General features: G+C 36.2%; 4 protein-coding genes across 4 annotated transcripts; 2 read left to right on the top strand and 2 right to left on the bottom strand.

Annotated features, from left to right (window-relative positions):
• Positions 1-247: 247 nt before the first annotated feature.
• On the top strand, positions 248-4,321 carry LOC126666698 (uncharacterized). Its single transcript, XM_050359544.2, has 2 exons — positions 248-2,537; positions 2,982-4,321. Exons 1-2 carry the CDS (start codon positions 248-250, stop codon positions 3,410-3,412), a joined length of 2,721 nt encoding a protein of 906 aa, XP_050215501.2. The 3' UTR covers positions 3,413-4,321.
• LOC126668685 (uncharacterized) lies at positions 3,910-9,772 on the bottom strand. Its single transcript, XM_056104703.1, has 12 exons — positions 9,298-9,772; positions 8,922-8,996; positions 8,701-8,832; positions 8,165-8,266; positions 7,672-7,772; positions 7,533-7,597; positions 6,146-7,455; positions 5,764-6,078; positions 5,605-5,691; positions 5,304-5,536; positions 4,515-5,224; positions 3,910-4,357 (listed from the first exon to the last, which is right to left on the bottom strand). Exons 1-12 carry the CDS (start codon positions 9,770-9,772, stop codon positions 3,910-3,912), a joined length of 4,053 nt encoding a protein of 1,350 aa, XP_055960678.1.
• Positions 9,773-11,250: 1,478 nt separating this feature from the next.
• LOC126670155 (14 kDa proline-rich protein DC2.15-like) lies at positions 11,251-12,023 on the bottom strand. Its single transcript, XM_050363826.1, has one exon. The coding sequence runs from the start codon at positions 11,932-11,934 to the stop codon at positions 11,542-11,544; it is 393 nt and encodes a 130-aa protein (XP_050219783.1). The 5' UTR covers positions 11,935-12,023; the 3' UTR covers positions 11,251-11,541.
• A 6,697-nt stretch (positions 12,024-18,720) lies between these two features.
• On the top strand, positions 18,721-19,514 carry LOC126668665 (pEARLI1-like lipid transfer protein 1). The gene has a single exon (XM_050361852.2). The coding sequence runs from the start codon at positions 18,835-18,837 to the stop codon at positions 19,276-19,278; it is 444 nt and encodes a 147-aa protein (XP_050217809.1). The 5' UTR covers positions 18,721-18,834; the 3' UTR covers positions 19,279-19,514.
• Positions 19,515-20,974: the final 1,460 nt, after the last annotated feature.

The raw sequence follows: 20,974 nt of genomic DNA, 5'->3' as shown, positions 1-20,974 counted from the left end.
TATTATGACTCATGTGTTGGCCCCATCCAATTTACTGGGAAAAGTAAAAAAGGGCAGAAGAAAGAGAAATCCGACAAACCTCTGAATGTGCATGAAGAGGTCAAAAGAAAAGCAACTGAGATACTTGGATCAGCGGCTATTATTCCATACAACAAGCCGTGTTCCTCCATCACCATTGAAGAAATTAATGATTAAGCTCACCTCTAGTGAGTTTGCAGCAGCTGCATCTGCTATCTTAAAAGAACGTATGCAGTACATTATGGAAGGAATTATGGAGGAAAACAACTTGGCAGAGGTTCTAGATGCTGAAGTGGTTTATGAAGAAGAAGAAGTTTCTGAAGATCATGAGATTGGCTTGGAGGAGCTAGAACAAGCACCTCATTGGATAGATGATGAAGCCATCCATGTTAGAGAGGAGTTAGAAGAAGTGAATCTTGGAACCTCTGAGGAACCTCAGGAATACAAAGATTGCTTTGCATGGCAATATTCTGATATGTCGGGGTTAAGCAGAACATTGGTAGAACATCGGCTTCCTATTAAGCCCGAGTTTCAGCCATACCGCCAACCTCCAAGAAGAGTGTCAAAAGAAGTTGAATTAAAGATTATGGTGGCTAAAGAAGACATCTCCAAAACGGCATTTAGATGTCCAGGATCTATTGGGACATTTGAATGGGTGGTCATGCCGTTTGGTTTACGTAATGCTGGTGCAACATATCAGAGGGCTATGAATGCCATCTTCCACGACCTCTTAGGTAAAACTATGGAGGTTTATATTGATGATGTTGTTGTAAAATCAAAACTAATGAAAGATCATTTGAAAAATCTAGAGGAGGCATTTAGGAGGATGAGAGTTCACTGTTTAAAACTCAATCCTCTGAAATGCGCCTTTGGTGTAAAAGCTGGAAATTTTTTGGGGTTTTTGGTCCATGAAAGAGGCATTGAAGTGGACCAAAACAAAACCAAAGCTATTCGAGAAGCTAAACCGCCTAGAAATAAAACAGAACTTCAGAGGTTTCTTGGGCAGGTTAATTACTTAAGGAGATTTATATCTAATCTTGCAGGAAAAACAAAAGTGTTCTCAGAACTGTTGAAATTAAAAAAGGAGGATGTCTTCAGATGGGAAACCATCCATCAAGAGGCTTTTGATGAAATTAAAGATTATCTAATGAAGCCTCCTGTATTGATGCCTCCCAAAAAGGGTATACCTCTGAGGTTGTACATTTCAGCAGCCGAAGGTTCAATTGGGTGTCTGCTAGCCCAGAGCAACCAAGATGGACATGAACAGACTATTTATTATTTGAGCCGTTCGATGACATCTACAGAGGTTAGATACACTCCTATCATGAAATTGTGTCTGGCTTTGTTTTTTGCCTGCACTAAGTTAAGACACTATCTGCTTAGTAATAGAGTCTATGTGGTGTCTCAAACCGACTTGATGAAATATATGCTAAACAAACCTGTTTTATCAGGAAATATTGGAAAGTGGTTATTAAGTTTGGCAGACTTTCATTTGATTTATCATCCCCAGAAGTCGGTCAAAGGTCAGACTCTAGCAGATTTCCTAGCCGACCACCCATGTATAAACCTAGGCGATGAAAGTAAATTTGACTTACCGGTTTTTATGAATGAACATAGACCTTGGATGCTTAAATTTGATGGGTCTAGTACAGATAGGTCTGCGGGTGCTGGAATCATAATAGTATCACCTTCTGGAGCTAAGACCTCCTTGTCTTTTAATCTTGACTTTGAATGTACAAATAATCAATCTGAGTATGAGGCTTTGATTATTGGATTAGAAATCCTCCTAGATCTAGGTGCTAAAAAGGTCAAAATAATTGGAGATTCTCAATTGGTTATTAGACAAGTGTCTGGCGAATATAAATGTATGAGTTACTCTTTAACTTCTTATTATGCTATTGCTATACAGTTAATAGAGAGTTTTGAAGAGGTTGAATTAGTACATGTTCCTAGAGAGGAAAATTGGGAGGCCGATGAATTATCACAGCTAGCATCTGGCCTACGTCTGTCGGAGGAGTTAACTCACCGACTAGTAATGGTACAAAGAAAAACTCACCCTTCAATTTTTAAAAGAGGAGTACAACTAGATATTTTCAATATTGATGATAACTTAGTACAGGATTGGAGGAGAGACATTAAAAAGTACCTGGAGAATCCTAGCAAGAAGATGATGTATAAAGTAAGAGTGAGAGCTGTTAACTACGTGCTCATAGAAGATGTTTTATACAGAAGAGGATTCGACAACCTATTGCTAAGATGCCTTGGAACTACAGAGGCACTAGAGGTCATGAAACAAACTCATGAAGGAGTTTGTGGAGCACATCAATCCGGAGTGAAAATGAGATGGCTGATCCGAAGACATGGTTACTTCTGGCCATCTATCCTAAAAGATTGCATGACTTTTGCAAAGGGTTGTCAATCGTGCCAAAGGTATGGAAACATACAAAGACTTCCAGCTGCTGAGTTGAAGTCTGTCATCAAACCATGGCCATTCAGAGGTTGGGCCATAGATTTGATAGGTAAAATATACCCTCCATCTTCTAAAAATCACAGTTTCATAATTGTAGCTACTGATTACTTTACCAAATGGGTAGTGGCTAAGCCATTGGTAAAGACAGAGCAAAAAGATGTTATTAAATTTATTAAAGAGGAAATTATTCATCAATTTGGAATTCCACAATCAGTAACTACTGACCAGGGCACAATGTTCACTGGTAAGGAGATGCAAGAATTTGCCACTGATTATGGAATAAAATTATTGACCTCTACACCTTATTATGCTCAGGCCAATGGCCAAGCTGAATCTTCTAATAAAATTATCATCAACATAGTTCAAAAAATGTTGGAAGAAAATCCAAAGGATTGGCATCGGATTTTATCAGAAGCACTCTGGGCATATCGCACCTCTAGGCGAAATGCTACAGGAGTAAGTCCATTTATGCTAACCTATGGTCATGATGCAGTGTTACCCATGGAGGTGGTGGTGAGGTCATTGAGAGTAGCTAAGCAGAATCATTTGACTCCAGAAGATTACAATGAAACCATGATGATGGAGTTAGAAAATCTAGAAGAAGGGAGACTTCAGGCTTTAAACAATATGATAATACAGAAGAAGAAAGTCTCCAGAAGCTACAACAAGAAAGTTAGACCTAAGACATTTCAAGAAGATGAGCTAGTATGGAAGTTGATCTTACCCCCTGGTACTAAAGATAGAGAATATGGGAAATGGTCTACTAATTGGGAAGGGCCATTCTTAGTCCACAAGGTGATGAAGGGGAATGCGTACTGGCTATCAAGTCTAGAGGGTGAGCCTCATAGAAAATTTATTAATGGAAAGTACTTGAAGAAATACACTCCCACCATCTGGGAGAAATACAACTTAGAAATGACTTAATGGCTTTTAGCCATACATGTACTGCAGATTATGTAACTTGTTTTAGCAATATCAGTACATGAGTCGTAACATTGTGGCTTTTTAGCCGAGTGTATTATCAGATTTTTAGTAGTTTGGCTATTTTGGCTAAACCTGTACTTTTTCATTAACTTATGGATTTTGGCACAAGATGTAATGTAATGGCTTTTAGCCATTTTTGATAATTAAAATTCTAAATTTGGCTACTTTAGCTAAATTGGTGAGGCTATAATTAATCGACTATAGAAAATTAATTCCAGAAGTTGGTTCTAGAAGTCGACTCCTAAAAGTTGATTCCTAGAAGTTCTAGAAGCTGACTTCTAAAAGTGGACTCCTAAAAATTAATTCCAGAAGTTTGTTCTAGGAGTTGATTTCTAAAAGTTGATTCCTAGAAGTTCAAGTTGACTGGTCAGTTGATCCTCTAGAAGTTGATGTCAAGAGTTGACTGTCAAAGGTGGAAAGTCAAACTACTACTATGTTTATAAGGTCTCTATTCTACTAAGACTTCTTAAACTTTGGCTAACTAAGCTAAAGGGATCAAAAGAAAATTCAACAACATTCAACAACAAACAAAAACGGCCCTGTAATGCAATGCATGGCTGTAAGTGACATATGTGATTTGTTCGTGAAACAAGTCCTGGTATGGACATCACATCACTACACAAGTATATGGCAAAAGCCATCTTCATACCAGGAACATAAACACATAGTGAAAATGCAATGCATGGCTGTACCTGTAAGTGAATCTTGGTGTGGAACACAACAAGCAAACAAATGGCTGGAGAGCCATCTTCACACCAAGACATTTGAAGTTTAGAAAGTACCTGAATGGCGTCTCTGTGATGCAATGCATGTACAAGTGTATAGGTGCAGGTGTACGTGTCACCAAGCAAGTACTGGCCAAAAGGCCGTGTAAGCAAAAGTGTCCTGTTATATAAAAAGAAAATTCAAAAGCCAAAAGAAAAGTCTTTTGGTTCAACAAAGTCACCAATTCTAAGCTAAACTACATAACACAGTTCATATACAAAATAAAATAAAAAATCATCAAGGAGCTGTGGTGTTGGTGGAGGTAGAGGAAGCCAACATTGGAATAGGTGAAGAATATGAGAAAAGGCCTTGCAACTTGCTCCACTTCGATTGGCAAACAACTTTATCTTGACGAGCCTTAGCACAATTTTGTACCCATGAGACCATGTCATTTTTCTTTTCTTGAATGGTAGTATGAAGAGGCTGGAGTTGGGAGTTGATTCCTTGATATTCCTCGGCTAGAAGCTTGCCTTCCACCACAAGATCAAGTTGCTTACTCTTTAAAGCTAGAATAGCAGTTTCCAGTTGTTCAATCTCCTTTTCAAAGGCCTCACCACTAGCTTCTAGGTCTCGTAGTTTTTGTGCCACTTCTTGCCTTTTAGATCCCAAAGATAAATACCTGGCGTTATCTGCTTTTGAAGATTTCAACTTGGGGAGGTCATTTGACTCGATCTCAACACAAGACCTCCACAAGTTGAGCGAAGCCATAATATCTTTCTCTACTTCATCAGTGACAACGGAGTCATGAACAAGGCGTAGAATATGGAGAGAGGAAATGAGATCTTCTTTCTGGGAATCTGTAACAATAGAAATGTGCTGGCCGAGGACATGCTTGACTAAAGAAACAGCTCTCTCGACGTCAGCCGGCAAAGGGACAAAAGAAACACTAGCTTCCGGGGTGCTCATCTCGTCCAAGAAGCTTAAATCTACTAGGTCTTGGTCTTCTGCTATTATCGAAGAAAGTTTCTTAATTTGCGATAAAGGTTCCTGAAGAAGAATTTGAAGGAAGGTTAATATCCAACCAAAAGTATAATAAAAACTTATCTTAACAAAGTTAGAGATTTACCTCGGATTCAGTGGAGGTAGCCGAATCTTTTTCAGAGGCTGACTTGGAGCCTTTGGAGACAGACTCAGAAGCTGACTTGGAGCCTTTAGAAGTTGGCTCAGAGGCTGACCTAGAACCTTTAGAAGCAGACTCTGACTTGGAGCCTTTAGAAGTTGGCTCAGAGGCTGACTTGGAGCCTTTAGAAGTTGACTCGGAGGCTGACTTGGAGCATTGCTCCCCTGAATGCTCCATACCTGAGAAGATTTCAATGAAATGAGCTAGGTGATTATGATAGATAATAAAGACCAAGAAAGATGGTTACCTTGTGTGTCAAGGACTCCATCATCCTCTCTATCCATGGCCGCCTCAGAATCAACATCTAGCGTTGTTTCTTCTGTATGAGCGGCTTCTGTAAAAAAAAATGCATTTGTTAAATGGATGAAACATATTAAGCATAAGAAGCAAAGTGAAAGAGATTTACCGTGAAGTAGGTCCGGAAGTTGATCATCCTCTGAATCATCTTCCAAGACCACAGTCTCAGGAGGTCCAGCATGTCGTTTTTTGGCTACTTTGAGGAGTCTCCCTGACTGCCTAGTCTTAGGCAATTCTGTCCTCTCAAAAGACGAATCCGAAGAAGTGTCACGACTCTTCCTTTTAGTTTGTGTCTTAGGCAATTCCGTCTTCTCAAAAGATGACTCTGAAGAGGTGTTGCGATTCTTTTTCTTAGCCTGTTTCTTAGGCTTGCTCACTGGAGTAGGCCTTTGAGGAGGTTGAACTAGCAGCCTTGCTTCTTTCCCTACAAAGGTGAAAGAATTAGAGGCAGAAAACAAATAGAAGACAAGTTAAAAAGATGAAGTTGTTACCTGCGTTTTTGGACAGAATGAGTTGAAACCGCTCGTCCCACCAAGAGGCAAAGTCATATGGAATCAAATTCTCTACCACAGGACAACGATAATAACCATATACCTTGACAAGCTGCTCTACAGTAGATCTTGTCCACTCACCATCATGTTGTTCAAGGTAAGGATGAATTTGAGAAAGGTTAAGCCCAAACTGCCTACCCCAAAGGCTACTCATGTACAACTTCGACACACAATGTTGGCTAGAAGCACGAGTAGAGAAGGCTTGAGACCCTCCCAAAAATAACATCCTAGAGGTAGTAAAGGCACAAAAGAGCTTTCTTTTGATAAGGAGGAGTGTACCTGGCTTCCCTGAGAAAATGTCCATCCACTGAGGAATATATGAGTGATGATCAAAAACGGACAAAGCCGAGGTTTCCCTAGCTGTGCGTTCAAAAAGAAAATCAAAGACGGCGGTCTCCTCAAAACAACACTTGACTGCCAAAAGATCCACAATAGGAGTGCACAAGGTACCTACCCCTACACCCATTAGCTCTGGGAAGTAGGTAAAAATCCACAACTGTAACAACCACACATGACCATCTAACTTGGCCAAGAGGTGAGTAGTAACAGACTGCTCAAAAGCATAGTAGAGGGCGCCTAACAACACAGGCCCCAAAGCCACAAAGGTCCCGTTGGCTAAATTACTTGCAAGTTTCCAATATTCCTTGGTAGGAGTGCCAGAGGAGGGGCACATGATGAACTTGCATATTAGGACCCATAGAAATTCGGTATTTTCTTCTAAAGAAGGAGGTGTTGTTAAGACACTCCACTTGGAAACACACGCCGGGTAACTCGGACAAATTGGGTAGGAATAGAGGTCTTTCGTCTCTACCTCAAATAGACAAGGGGCATCAAATCCAATAACCGGAAGGCCGGTGAGCATGAAGACATCTTTTAAAGTAACTGACATCGGGCCGAAAGGAAAAATAAAAGAATTGGCTGAACTACTCCAATAGCGAAGAAAAGATCTGCACATACCCGCATTCAGCTCAATATGTCTGTCACTTATCTCTATCAACTGGAGTAACCCCAATCTCCGCCAATCCCTCTGGAAGTAAGGACGTAGACGAGCCACCCAATCCGTCCATCTAGGAGGCTGACGAGGCCATGACTTAATGGCGGAAGTAATATCGGAAGCCCCTGTCACTTCACAATTCCATACTAATACGTCGCTCGCATGCATAGGGTAGGGAGGAGCTTCTGGAATAGTTTTATTGCCAATGCCTTGGATGATGAGACCCTTTTTCAAAAAGGGAGTTAAAGAGGTGTCCCTGCAGAGAGAACAATAGTTTTGAATAAACAAGACTAAGACGGAAATTGGTTAAACAATCTCTAGTACAAAAATTACTGGAAGGTGACATAAGGTGGAAAAGGAGCAATGGCTGATGGATCCAGAATTTGTCTATAGAACTCCTGAAAGAAAGAAGTATTTGCTCACAACATGAAACCCAATCTCAAAAAGAAAAGGGGAGTTCATCATAACATACCTTTTCAATAGCATCCTTTCGGCCAGGAATCCCCACTAGGAGAGGAGAAATTGGGACACCCACACTCCTACTGACGGGTGCCGTAGGAGGTATCACGAAACCTGTAAGTGCAAATTTGAATTTTCATATACATTTTCAAAATTGGCTACAACAGAAGAAAAAGAAATTGGTTTTTGCAAATTCTCAAAATAAAATAAACATAAACCAATCACTTAGCCAATTTGAGTTTTTAAATGGTTGAAGTAAAGCCAAAACAGACATGGTTCAAGTAGAATATCGAAAATTTAGGCATAAAAAGTCGTAGGGCTTTAAATGTTCATTAAACTTGACCACCTAGAAATTTGACTTCTAAAGGCTTAGAATATTCTATCTAATGGCCTGAAGAATTTGCAAGTTCCTAGTAGTATTATTGGTATCCTAAACCATTAAAATAAAATCTGCATTAAAATTCACACTAACCAATCCAATCACAAAAGTTAATACAGTGGTTTACCTTTGCCTGGAGGAGGAGAGGTGGATGGTATAGCAAAGGGGTTGGAGGCCGGCTTTTGAGCCGCGAAGTCAGAAAAAGTGGTAGCTACCAACTTAGGAGAACCTGCAAATATCAAGATACAGATGTATTCAACCATTCAGAAGACAAAATGCATCTAAAGTCCTAAAGATCAATCCTTACCCGTTGATAGGGCTACAGTTTGTTGTAAAGTTTTGGTCACTACATTGGGTTGGAAGGGTGGTGTAAATAAAGTACCATCAGCTAGATAAAGGACCAACGGCTCTTTAGAAGCCGAAGCAAGGTCTGAAATTGATGCCAAACACTATTAGGCAGTTGATCTAAATGGTTCTCGGCAATAAGTTAAAATTTTGAATAACTGAATTTAGTTGTTTTAGCATTAAATTCAATGTTAAGCAATTAAATTCAAATTGTTTAAGTTTGAAGTGCACAAGCAAAAATCATAGGTAAACCAAAAGGGATCAAGCATCACATCACAGTATCTAAATCCTAAGAGTTTGATTTCAAAAGAAATTTACCTGAGGTATTGGTTGGCGGAAAACCAGAAGTTGTTGCCTTTGAACTCGCCAAGCCAGAAGTTGGTGTCTCAGAGCTAAAAGCAGGCGTAGTAGCTACAATTTCCGCCACCAAATTGGTTGGCAAGCCGCTAGCTGTAAAGGGTGATTTCAATTGATAAAAAAATCAAAGCTAACAACATGCTAAAATTCAAGAATTTGTTCTATGTTAGGTGAGATTTTACCTGACACGGCCAATGATGGAGAAACACGAGACAAAGATGCAGGATCCGCCACCAAGCTGGTTGGCAAACCGCCATCTACAAAAATAGCAAAGGAGGTCAAAATCACAACATGCTAAAATCATTAGCATTTAAAATTCAGATGTTGACATTGAATGAAGTCCAGACAATTGAAAATTCAATGTCGACACTGAATCAAATTCCAACAAATGAATTTTGACAAAGTTAGTATTGACACAAATCAAAATTTCAAGAGGGGTTCATAAATTTTACCTAATGAATTCTAAATTTTTTCTATTTTTCCTTTAGTAGATTAATTAATTCTAAGCAATTAATTAAATCTGAAATAATTAATTGAAAAGAGAAAAAAGAGACTTACTTGCTGCCGGAGCATGACCGCCGATCTGCTGCTGGTCCGTGGAAAGCGCCTGCTGACCGGACTCCTGGCCGCGGTTGAGTTGCTGTCGATGGACATTGGGGGAAGCAGCTGCCGAGCTGCTAGGAATTGATAGAGAGGAACTCCCCGCTGTTTTATCCACCGCCACGAAGGAGCCGTCTGCTGGAATACTGCTGCTGGGCGAAGAAAACGCCGCTGCTGCCAAGGAGGACGCTGCCGCTGGCGAGAAGCTGGACGGCGGAGACTCTACAACTACTGCTGGCGAGGAGCTGGATGGCGGGAGAGCAGCTGCTGGCGAGGAGCTGGACGGTGGAAGAGCAGCTGCGGGCGAGAAGCTGGACGGCGGGAGAGAAGCTGCTGCCGTGACGCCAAAGCTGCTGGGCGTGGACAATGAGCTGATCGCCGGAGGTGCGGTGGGGATGACCGGTTGTTCTCCTTCTACCTCAATTTGTGACATTGTTTGAGGCTTGGTAATTTTTGGGGAAAAATTGGGTTTAATTTTTGAATTAGGGTTTTGTTTTAAACTTTTTGGAGAAGATGAATTTGGAATTTTTTGATCTTCTAAAACCTTTTCACACACTTTTGAAACATTTGAGACCATGTTTTCTAGATAATTTTCACCTTTCCATAAATTTTTATCAATTTCAGAAAATAAAACCTTAGGCCTAACCATTGTGAAAGCTAAAATTTTAAATTTTGGTTAAAAGAAATACATATAAATGGCTTTATTTCTAAAAAGCCAATTATATAGGGGGCATTGTTTGCACCAAAATTAAAAATATGGCTTAAAGGCCATAAAGCCCCTATTCTTTTCAAAAGATAAAAGAGGTATTATTAATGATTGGCTTAAATTAATTTCTAGAGGTTGACTAATGTTGATTTCAGAAGTTGATTTCTAAAGGTTGGTTTCTAAAGGTTGATTTCTAGAGGTTGACTAATGTTGACAGAAGTTGATTTCTAAAGGTTGGTTTCTAAAGGTTGATTTCTAGAGGTTGACTACTTCAGAAGCTAATTCAAAAAGTCCAAGCCCAGTTGCAGAAGATTAAGCCCAAATTTGAGATGGCCATTAAATATTAATTTAAATGGCCCATAAGCCCAAGAAGTCCATTCCAGAAGAAAAGAAGTTAAAAAGCACGTGCAGCAGAAACAAAACACGATTGACAGTTTTTGAAAGTGGGGAAGAACGTGTGCAGTTGAAACATGAAGCAGTAGTTTTCAAAGGAAAAAGCTATAAATAAGAGAAGAGCAACCAATTTGCAAGCCCCGATCAAATCCAACAAAAATCAGCCCAAAGGCAAAAACACTCAACACTTAGCATTCTCAATTTTCTTCATTCAGTAAAGAACTTTACGATTGAACTTCTGCAATTTCTATTCAAACACTTGTATTTTCATTTCATTCAATTAGTAAACATATTTACAGTTGAATTTCTTTGTTTTAGCATTACTTGATTGGAGTACTTGTTATAAGGTTAACCAAACCCCAATCGCTCGTTTAAGAAGTTAAGTTACATTTTGGAATCCGCTTCCTGGCACGCCCGCATTTCACACGCTTGTTGTTACAAACGCAAAACGCCAGTAACAATTTTTACAAACGCAAAACGCCAGTAACAATTATATATATGGAAATTTATTTTATAATTTTATATGTTAGTTTTTGATTCCGTATTGAACTATTTGCTTGCAAAAAAATTCTTTAATTTATCTTTTCTAGTTGTAAGACGATTTGCGAATCATGTTGTGCACTTGTTAGCATATAATGTTTGTTTTTTTATCAGATCATCGAAATTGGTTTTCGAACTTTTCTGAATTTTTACTTATGTAACTGTTTTCGCTTTTAATGAAGTTACTATTTCTCAAAAAATAAAAAAGTGACTAAGCCATAACAACACAATGTAATTTAAAAAATGATTAGAAAATCAAAATGCAAATTAAGTAACCAATCATGATTAACAACTTACATTAATCATGAAAATAATACACAAATTAAAAACTAACAAAGGCAAACAAATCTTGCCAAGTTATTTAAACATATCACACATCTGAATTTAATTAGCAACAAGAGTTACAAAACGCAAAAAAACACAAACTTCTAAAGCAAGAAAACCCAATACAAACCCACCAATTGACCCGAATCCATTAATTAGCTACAACAAACACCAAGAAACATTTTTGCTTTTGACACAGAGAAACACAAAGAAAATGACAGATCTGTCCCCCAATGTACTTAAGAAGGACATGTAAAACCAGGGGGAAGGGTCTTTTCACATGCACTAACAAGCAAGCCAAGTGAAACAGGCACATTCAAGTTAATTCCAAGAACATTAGCTTTAATGGCAGTACACAGACACAAACCAACTTCAGCATCAGCCAACCCTTGAATAAGAGCACAGCATTTGCTTCCGGACGGCGGACTTCCGACAACAACGTTAACAAGTCCCAGAACATCTGCGCAAACACCGAGTTTGAGCGTATCGATAGGGCAGGTTTCTTTCGAAGGCTTCGGCTTCGGTTTTGTAGGTTTTTTAGGCTCGCAAACGCCACAAGCGTCGGAGAGAGTTGACAGAATGAGGATTGAGAGAATGAAAATGGAGGCTGAGAGATTCTTGGTGGAAGCCATAGCTAGCTAGGGTTAAGTAATTTGGTTGATGAGTGAGTTTGAAGGAGGAGGAGTGTGCTGTTATTTAAAGGGAATTGTGAGGTGGGCATTATGAGACTGATTGAGTGGAAGAGATGATAGTGTAGTGGCTGTATTTTTGTATTCATGTGCAGCAAAAATTGTTTGTCTGGTTTTTAATTTTTTAGTCTGATTTTACGTATTAACGACAAACAGAAACCGCCATTTAAAATATCTCTGGACCAATCATTCACGAGAACATTATACTGAGTCACTCCATAGTTGTAAAAGAAATAGGCTCAACTTGGGAAATTTCCATTACAATTTCTGAAAGAGTTTCTATTCTAGCTAGAACAGTACTGTACGTAGCTAGGGCAGCCAAGTATATACTTTGTTGAATTTGTTTACTTACTATATATTGATGGTGAAACCAGAAATTAGAAGAACTTTAATGACCGAAATAGAAAGCAAATAAAACTATTAAAAAAAAGATTAAGAGAGAATCAGGCGATTTACTGCTCAGTCTGATCCTTACTCTCTGACTATGTGAGATTTTAATTGGAATTTGGAACCTCATGATTAGTTTAAGGGATAATTATTAAAATAAATCATATATTAAGGTCAAAATAATGAACCTTCATGTAAAATATTATAGAATTTACCTTAACAATTTGATTAGATTTGCTGATATCTCTTTTGTTGGATAATGCCTAAAATATTATCTATATCCATATTTACACAATAAAATTTTAGAATTTGGGATTCCCTCAAGTTCAAAATCATGTTCATGACCGTTCATTATAAAATGAATAGTGTAGATCAAAAAGTATAATTTTAATCAAATTAATATACACCATTCATTTTAAAATGAACGGTGTAGATCGTGAATATAACCCTCTCAAGTTTAAATAAACTTAAAAGAATTCCAATCAAAAACTTTATTGTCATTGAAAAAATATTATCCAATTGTGATTAGGTACTCCTAATACTATAAGGATAATGATGCTATAGAAATATTCATCTTTTAAAATTGAATTGGCCACAAAATGTAGATCAAACATTAACGTGAAGAGTGTGTTTTTTATAAAGGTATATTTATTAGAGATGTTCTCTCTATTTAATGATTCTCTGTTAATTTTATATTTCTTTTGGTGACTAGTGGTTGACTCATTTTTTTTCATCCGTGAATGCAAGCATAATTGTCAAATTATGTAAATCTCTTGTATTATTTGTTTATTTTGCTATATTATCTTTTGTCCATCAAATTCATAATTAAATATCTACCAATTGGTTTCGATTCCACTGCGCAAACAAATACACTCACGACCGGTCGTAACAATTGGTACTAAATCTTCAATGCTATCATTGTTACAATAATTGACATCAGAGCCAATTTATTTTTTTGGATTTAATTTTGGATTATGATTGTTTTAGAAACATTATTATTTGGAGAATATCGTAATTTGAAGGCATAATTACTTGACACAAAAAGTTGATTTGGAGATAGAGAAGCCACCAGTTTGAAGTGTCAAGAGTCGTTGATCGAATTGAAGATAGAATTGGGTATAAAATTATTAAAGATAATTTTGTGATGGAGATGAATGTGTCACTTTAAATTATAAAATAAGATATGCCTTTTATAAACACATTATTTAAAAAAATTATTGAGTTAATAATTTTATACTTTTTTTCAATGATTTATTAGTGATTTAAATTTAATAATTTCTTTTAAGAGTTTGTTTGTACATAGTCAGATTTTAACAAAATCATGACAATGAAAAAGAGAGTTTATATTGATTAATTATAGCGAATTTAGATAAAAGTTGCATTACACTGTTTATAATTTGGAACAGTTTCACTATTGTATTGCACATAAGTCAATTTGTTTAGAGATAATCAGATAAGGACGTGCTAGCAATTACAAACGAAGTTTGGATTTTTTTGGCGTTTTTTAGGGTGAACCGGACCTATAGGGAGAACCGGCCATATATCAATACTAGGTATCACGAGTTTACCAATAGACTTTAGCGACAAATTTTGAATCTGTCGCTAGAATTTTTACCGGCGAATTTAGCGTTTGATGGCTAATCTGTCACTAAATCCGTCAAATAATTTGGGGGAGTTATCCCGCCAAATTTCGCGACGGAAAATTCGTTGCTAAAATTGACGGGATAACTCCCGCCAACAAAATCCGTGAAATTAATGACGGATTTAAAAATCCGTTACTAAAAGTAATTGATTAAAAGAAAATTATAAAATAAATTTATTTTAAACCATATTTAAAAAAATTATTATTAATTTTTTTAAATAGTATCATTTATTTATTTAAATAAAAAAATTTATTTTAAATAATTTTTATTTTAGAATGCGAGAGTAAATTGCGGGAATAAATATATGTTCTTTTTAGTAAATATTATGTTAAGTGTTTTGTTAGCCATCTGTTAATGGCTTCTCCTTGTACCTTTATATCTATAGATAAAAAAAAATCTGATAAAAAAGAAACTAAATCAAACAGGAATGTAGTTGGAGGTAAAGGTTCACATGCAATTAGATTATACAAAGGATGAGGAAAGCTTTACGAAAGAATAATAACCTAAGGGAAAGAAGATAAGACACAGCAGGTGAGAAGGAAGAATAAGGAAGATTATCAACAGAAGATAATTGGAAAATAAGATGGAAAAATATAAAAATTCGAGATTTACCTCCCTTTTATAAGTATCGAGAAACGGGAATATGAGTGCGTGACAGCGTGGCGTAAGTTCCCAGAAGAAAGCAATCATTACAGAAAATAAAAAGACGCGACTCCTTATATTTTAGTAACCGTCAAAACGTCTGGAATTCTTATATATTCAAATTTCAAAATTCAAAATTTGAAACGACGAAATAACCGTCTAAAGCCTTTGATTTTGCTAACCTCGGGGGGGGGGGGGGGGGGGGGGGGGGCATCTGATACCGATCTAGAAATGACAGGACTTCAGACATCGCCTAGATAAACTAGACTCGCCCATAGCATGTCGGGAATGCCCCGATCATAGATCGCCAGCACGAGTATTTAGGATCGCCCCACGGTATCTTGAGATCGCCCTGATTAGAGTGATCCACCATCGTTTTGAAGGAGTCGCCAGAAGCGCGAACACTCTAGCAACATCGCTCCCCCCTCCACTATCCCACTACCCGGGATAGTCGGAGAACGTGGCCTGAGAACAATCAGAAAACATGGCTCATACCCACGATTTTTTAGTCAGCAACTGGCCACAACCGCCCTATAATATAAGACAACTGAGGCCTAAGAAGGTAATCATACACAACAGACTCAAACACTTATTCACTCATTTACTTACCAAAAAATCCTTCTGATTAAGCATCAGAGTGGCTTTCAAACAATACCAGCCTGAGGTTCTTTAATCTTATATTATTACTTGTGCAGGAAATACTGATCAAGCGACCTCGGAATTTTGAGCAGTATGAGGAATAAAAATAAAAAAACTATATCAATGTAATTGGGAGGTAAAGTTTTTGAGTAAGGTGGTAAAAAGTAAGTAAACCGATATGAATGTAATTGGAGGTAAAGTTGCACATGCAATTAGATTATAGGATAATATAATTAAAAATAATGATTTACAGGTTGTGAATGAAGCCAAGGCCTATGATGCCTGCCTATGGTGTCATATTCATGAATAATTGAAAGCAACGACAGCGGAGGACGCGTTTTGGGTCCTAGTGGCAGCGAGTCTTTATTGTCTGAAAAGGAAAGTATATTAGATGGATTCATTGTTATGTCCTTAACGACGTTGATCTAACGTCTTTTCATTTTGCCCGGGGACCTCTGCAATCTTCGCCGTTATGGATGATGGATCATTTTGGTGATAAAACTGTTTAGCTACCTATTCTACACTTCTTAACAGTATATTAGCGGTGACTCGTGACCAAAACGGTCTATCAACCGACATATTTAACCCAAAAAAAGAAATAATTAATTGAATTATTTAATTTAATAATTGAAATCCAAACCAGCCGGTTAATCAACGACAAGCATAAACAAGCTAAAAGAAAAATGGAAAAGACATCAACAATTATCCCAAAGACAACTCAAACACAGTAAATTTTTGGATAATTGATCTTGTAAATATTTACCAATTTTATTTTATTTTCATGACTAAATTTTAATTTTTTTTTAAATTAATAAAATATTTTCAATTAAAATATAGTTGATTTTATCACACGACAATTAAATTTTGCTAGCCAACTCAACACTTCACGAATCCCAATTGCTTAAACTATTCTAGGAGAATAATATACCAATCAACCGAACTTGCTGAGCATGAACAACTCTACCTTTGTCCTTAACTACCATACTGATACCCACACCCCCTGAGTTTAAGAACATAGCTGCATCTACGTTTGCCTTTAGCTAGCCACTCTCAACTTTCATCGGATTTTAGCATATACCCGCAAATCGAGTTCAGCTCTTAGATTCTTATAGATGTACAAAGGAGTATTCAAGTTCCAAATTCTGTTCCACAAAAAATTCAATTGCCCCATAAACTCCCCACAAGCAGCCTTGTATACACTACAAACTGAGAATTTATCTTTCAAATTCAAAATCCACTTTCATCCATCTTTTACATTCCTATTACTCAAAGGAATGTTAGAGGATTCTTTCCGCATTTTTACCCTCGAACGCGTCTCTTAGAAGACCCACATCCCATATTCTACCATCCATCTCAACAAAACTACTTACCCTAGCATTTCTCAAGTTATCCAGTCTTGAGTAGAAATCATTTCGCCAATCTCCTTATCTAACCACAGGCTACCCCATTCCCTCTACGAATGCTAGCACCTTTAGCCATGACCGATTGTGTTTCAAAAATACTTTTCCAGACATAGCCAGGATTAACTCCTAATTTAGCCTCTAAAAAAGTCGATGATGGAAAATATTTTGCCTTAAACACTCTCACCATCAAGTTATCTTCCACATTAATAAGCCTGCAAACTTGTCTAGCTAACATTGCCAAATTAAACTCTTTAATTATCTTAAGAGTTAATATCAAAAAAAATCATGAACTTTACACGTTTTCTCATTTTAATCACGCAGTTTAAAATTTCTCATTTTCATGCACGAATTATCACTTTTTCTCAAATTCATGCACGGTGCTGAGGTGGCACTCATTCGTTGGTATAAAATGATCTCCCCCTAAACGAATTACACCAATGGAACCGTGACACCTCAGCACCGTGCATGAATTTGAGAAAAAGTGATAGTTCGTGCATGAAAATGAAAAAATTTAAATTGCTTGATTAAAATAAAAAAATGTAAAGTTCGTGATTCTTTTGACATTAACCCTTATCTTAAACCCCATACCACCAAACTTCTTTAGCTTTTCCCACCTAGTCCAACATGTTCTTTTTCCTTTCTTGCTCTCTACCCATCAAAAAGTATTGAACATTCTTTCTACTTCTAATTAGTCTCATTGTTCTATTTCAATTCTCAATCAATGCAAATTTCCTTTAAGCTCATGTCTTCAATTTTAGTTAACAAAATCAATTTTTTTGTTGAAATATTGTATTTTGAGCACTTTCGCAAAAATTAAAAAAATTAAATTGTTTAAAACTAAAATCAATTATAAATCTATTAGGATCAATTTTTTGATACGCCGGTAATTTTATAATTTTATCAAAATTATGCGAATTCTAAAAAGACATAATTATGATTTCAACTAATCAATAAGGGAGTAGTAAAATGGCTTTCTAATGACATCAAAGAGGTGCATGGTTTGTTTCGTATCAGAGGAGGATATGTTCTTTTTTAATAATTAGAGAGAGGGAGCGTTTGTGGGAGAAATCGAACCCACGACCTAGCAGTTTGCTGTCTAGCGCTTATACCATTTGAGTTACAGCTTATTGGTCAAAGGAGGATATGTTATTCGGTCCATCCAAATTGAAGCGTTAATTAAATTATAATTTCATCTAATCAGGCGCACTAGTAAGGGCGGAATGAACAATGAGTCGCCGACTACTATTTTTTCCATCGTTTCTGTAAAATAACTAATTCACCGAATAACTGAAGTCATGGTCGTGCAAATATTAAAACGTAGAGGTGGCCATGGGCCGGGTCAGCCCGTGAACCATCCCGGCGAAACCTAGCCCGGAATCGGTTCAATTTCAGATTTGGATCAAAACCGGCCCGAAACCGTAAAAAGACCGATTCCGAGCCGGTTCTATATTTTTTGAACTGTGAACCGGCAATTCTGGGTCGGAACCGACGGTTTAAAGATCGAACCCGTCGATAAAAAACTAATTAATTTTAATATATATATATATATATAAGGTATATATTATATTTGTTTTAGTTAATTTTTTTTGTTAAGATAATATTTATAGTTTATTTCATTTCATTACTTTCTTGCAATATTATTTTCATGTGTTATTTTATTTTTAGATTATACTTTTTAAAAATTAAATTTTAATTTCAATTTCAATTTTTTGAACCGCCTATAACCGGAACCGGAATTTTTTTGAACGGCCTAGATTTTATCTTTAACTTTCTATCATGCTCTCTTTTATGATAGTTAAACAAAAACAGCAAAGCTATATACTTCTTGGCTGATCTACACAGTAACACAGTACACAGTACCACTGTTCCTAGTCTAGAAACTCTTTCAGGAATTGTACAAGAAATTTCACAAGTTAAGCCTCTTTCTTTGACAATATATGGAGTTTCAGGATATTTTTTTTCACAACTTGCTATTTCTATTTGTCTTTTTACCTGAAAATTGAAGCCAGACAATTTTGGTACACATGAATACATATTACAAACAGCTACAGTTTTATTTTTTCTGCTCACAATTCCCCCTATAAATACAGCACACGAATCCTCATTCAAATCACTCAACAACCAAACCTATGGCTTCCTCCAAAAATCTCTCTGCTTCCATCTTCATTCTCTCAGTCCTCATTCTGTCAACTATTTCCAATGCTTGCGTGCCCTGCAAGCCAACTAACCCTACTAAGCCAACTAAGCCTACGAAGCCTACTAAGCCAAATAAGCCTAATAATCCCACTCCGATGCCTCCGACTTCGAAACAAACTTGCCCGATCGATGCACTGAAACTCGGTGTTTGCGCCGATCTTCTCGGAGTTGTTAACGTTGTTGTCGGCGGTTCTTCATCAGGAAGCAAATGCTGTGCTCTTATTCAAGGATTGGCTGATCTTGATGTTGGTTTGTGTCTATGCACTGCAATTAAAGCTAATGTTCTTGGAATTAACTTGAATGTGCCTGTTTCACTTGGTTTGCTGGTTAATGCTTGTGACAAATCACTTCCTTCTGGTTTTAAATGTCCATCTTAAACACATAAGAGGACTAATCTGGACATTTTATTATATGTTTGTGTGTCAAAGTTAAAATAATGTAGTTGCTTTTGAAGTTTATTGTTATAGATCAAAATGTATTTTGTTGCTTTCTGTTCAAATAACTTGGCAAGACTTGTTTGCCTTTATTAGTTTTAAATTTCTGTATTATTATCATGATTAATGTAAGTTGCTATCATGAATTCATCAAAAAAAAAGTTGCTGTCATGAGTTAATTTGCATTTTGAATTTCTGAAACATAAAGTTGTTTGCGTTTTGTGAATTAAATTCATTCTACATTCTCCAGTAAGTTCAGTACCGAATTAAAAACTAACATTTATAAAATATTTTTTTTAAAAAGTTGACAACAAGTCTATTTAAATTTATATATTTTATAATAAGTAAACGAAGTGAAAATTTAAAAGTTAAATATCTTATTTTTGGGATAACAACAATAAATAGTGAGACAATACCAAAAAAATTAATTTTAAAAATTGTAATTTATTAGATAGTTACAGGTATCTGAGACAATAAAAAAAGAAAAATTCACTGAGTTGACAGTGATAAGGCGGACGTGTTGGTAAAAAATTGATTCGATTTAAAAAATGGCTACAAAAAATACCAAATATACTAAAATGAGCTAAATGAGCCAATTTTTATAGGTTTGACTAAAACCGACAAAACTCGCAAATGTTTGATATTTTTTTAGTAAGCAGGCCTACTTTCAAGTATTAATTACGAATAACTTTTTTCTCTGGTTCTCGTAAAGGATATGTATAGTTATTCTCAGACAACTTTCAATTAGTGTTCTCTGGTTCTCGTAAAGGATATGTATAGTTATTCTCAGACAGCTTTCAATTAGTGTGCATTGATGAGTGATCCTCTCAAATATATTAATTTTTGTATTTATTTATAATCACTGCATGGATGTATTACACTTACATCCACACTCAAAATTTTAAAAAAAAAAATTTATTATTTTTTATCTATCTTTATATTTCTCTTTAAAATATATTTATTTGATATTCTTTACTCTTTTTTTATATATAATTTAGGGAGGGGGAGCGCTTGTGGGAGAAATCGAACCCACGACCTAGCAGTTTGCTGCTTAGCGCTTATACCATTTGAGCTATAGCTCATTGGTGATATTCTTTGCTCTTGCGTATTTTATTTTAAGTAAAATTGATACTCATACATTTTTCAAAAATATATGTAAAGAAAAAGATTTAGTGGTAGAATGAAAAATTTCAAATTTCTCCATATTTGAACAATATGTTTGTAACACCAACATTTATTATCAGATTTTAACAGTTTTTTTAAAAAATTAAAATTAAATTTTACATCTAGAACTAATTTTTAAGTACATGCAAAATATTATTATAATTTTATGTTAGCCAACAGAGTTAAAAGACTTAGGGATAAACTAACTTTCAAACATGAATGATGAATCGTGAAAAAAATAAAAGTGGCGGATCATATAATTTCATTGACTCGGTTAATTGACACGCATACACTGAAAGACGACTGAATTGACAGAAACAAAAATTATGGACCATACCGTTTGATTTTTAAACATGAGGCATAAAAATGTGAATTATAAAAAATATGAGGGGCTTCATAGTAATTTACTTTAGTTTTTAAGCACTACTTTTTAATATATGCAACTAAATTTTATGGTTTTATTTTTATTTTATTA

Source organism: Mercurialis annua, linkage group LG2, assembly GCF_937616625.2.
Source record: "Mercurialis annua linkage group LG2, ddMerAnnu1.2, whole genome shotgun sequence".
NCBI lineage: Eukaryota > Viridiplantae > Streptophyta > Magnoliopsida > Malpighiales > Euphorbiaceae > Mercurialis > Mercurialis annua.
The sequence above is the reverse complement of the archived record's forward strand: the minus strand, read 5'-3'. Positions and strand labels throughout refer to the sequence as shown.

Bases quoted from the DNA above. Each gene is read 5' to 3' on its own strand.
- LOC126668665 (XM_050361852.2), top strand. From the start codon at position 18,835: ATGGCTTCCTCCAAAAATCTCTCTGCTTCCATCTTCATTCTCTCAGTC.
- LOC126666698 (XM_050359544.2), top strand. From the start codon at position 248: ATGCAGTACATTATGGAAGGAATTATGGAGGAAAACAACTTGGCAGAG. The intron at 2,538-2,981 runs GTAAAATATACC...GTCATGATGCAG, and splicing joins TTGGGCCATAGATTTGATAG to TGTTACCCATGGAGGTGGTG.
- LOC126670155 (XM_050363826.1), bottom strand. From the start codon at position 11,934: ATGGCTTCCACCAAGAATCTCTCAGCCTCCATTTTCATTCTCTCAATC.
- LOC126668685 (XM_056104703.1), bottom strand. From the start codon at position 9,772: ATGTCACAAATTGAGGTAGAAGGAGAACAACCGGTCATCCCCACCGCA. The intron at 8,267-8,700 runs GTAAATTTCTTT...TGATATTTGCAG, and splicing joins TCCGCCAACCAATACCTCAG to GTTCTCCTAAGTTGGTAGCT. The intron at 5,537-5,604 runs GTAACCATCTTT...AAATCTTCTCAG, and splicing joins TGGAGTCCTTGACACACAAG to GTATGGAGCATTCAGGGGAG.